Consider the following 457-nt stretch of genomic DNA (forward strand, 5'->3'; position numbering starts at 1 on the left):
ACAGGTAGTTGCTCCTCTGCATGCCCTTCTCCCCTGGTAGGGTTCTGCCTGCTGTCTCTGTGCCATGGGAGGTCTTTGCCTTCTCCAGACAGGGAGAAGATTCGTGCCGTGGGAGGTGAGGACAGGTGCTCGGGCAGAGTGGAGGTCTGGCACCGTGGCTCTTGGGGGACGGTGTGCGACGACTCCTGGGACATGCAGGATGCCGAGGTGGCGTGCAGGCAGCTGGGCTGTGGCCCCGCGGTGTCTGCCCTGCATGAGGCTGCGTTTGGGATGGGGACGGGCCCCATCTGGCTGGAGCAGGTGGAGTGCCGTGGGACAGAGCCGTCTCTGCAGGACTGCTGGGCCCGGCCTGGGGATGGTGGTGCTTGCCGGCACAAGGAGGACGCTGCCGTGAACTGCTCAGGTGAGTGGCAGGTCTGGGACCCCTTGCTCGGGTATTGGCAGGGAGCTGGGGAAG

The 457-nt window shown here is 65.4% G+C and overlaps 1 protein-coding gene across 1 annotated transcript in view; it reads left to right on the forward strand.

Moving 5' to 3' along the window:
- The window catches only part of LOC104835043 (scavenger receptor cysteine-rich type 1 protein M130-like), a gene marked incomplete at both ends in the record, with an annotated part of 15,799 nt that extends 15,396 nt beyond the window's left edge, over positions 1 to 403 (forward strand). The window contains one exon of the mRNA XM_010572822.1: positions 41 to 403. Within this exon, the coding sequence (XP_010571124.1) occupies positions 41 to 403 (363 nt within the window). The remainder of the gene's footprint in view (positions 1 to 40) is intronic.
- Between the last annotated feature and the right edge of the window lie 54 nt (positions 404 to 457).

Source organism: Haliaeetus leucocephalus, unplaced genomic scaffold (assembly GCF_000737465.1).
Source record: "Haliaeetus leucocephalus isolate CR32 unplaced genomic scaffold, Haliaeetus_leucocephalus-4.0 Scaffold353, whole genome shotgun sequence".
In the NCBI taxonomy this organism is placed as follows: Eukaryota; Metazoa; Chordata; class Aves; order Accipitriformes; family Accipitridae; genus Haliaeetus; species Haliaeetus leucocephalus.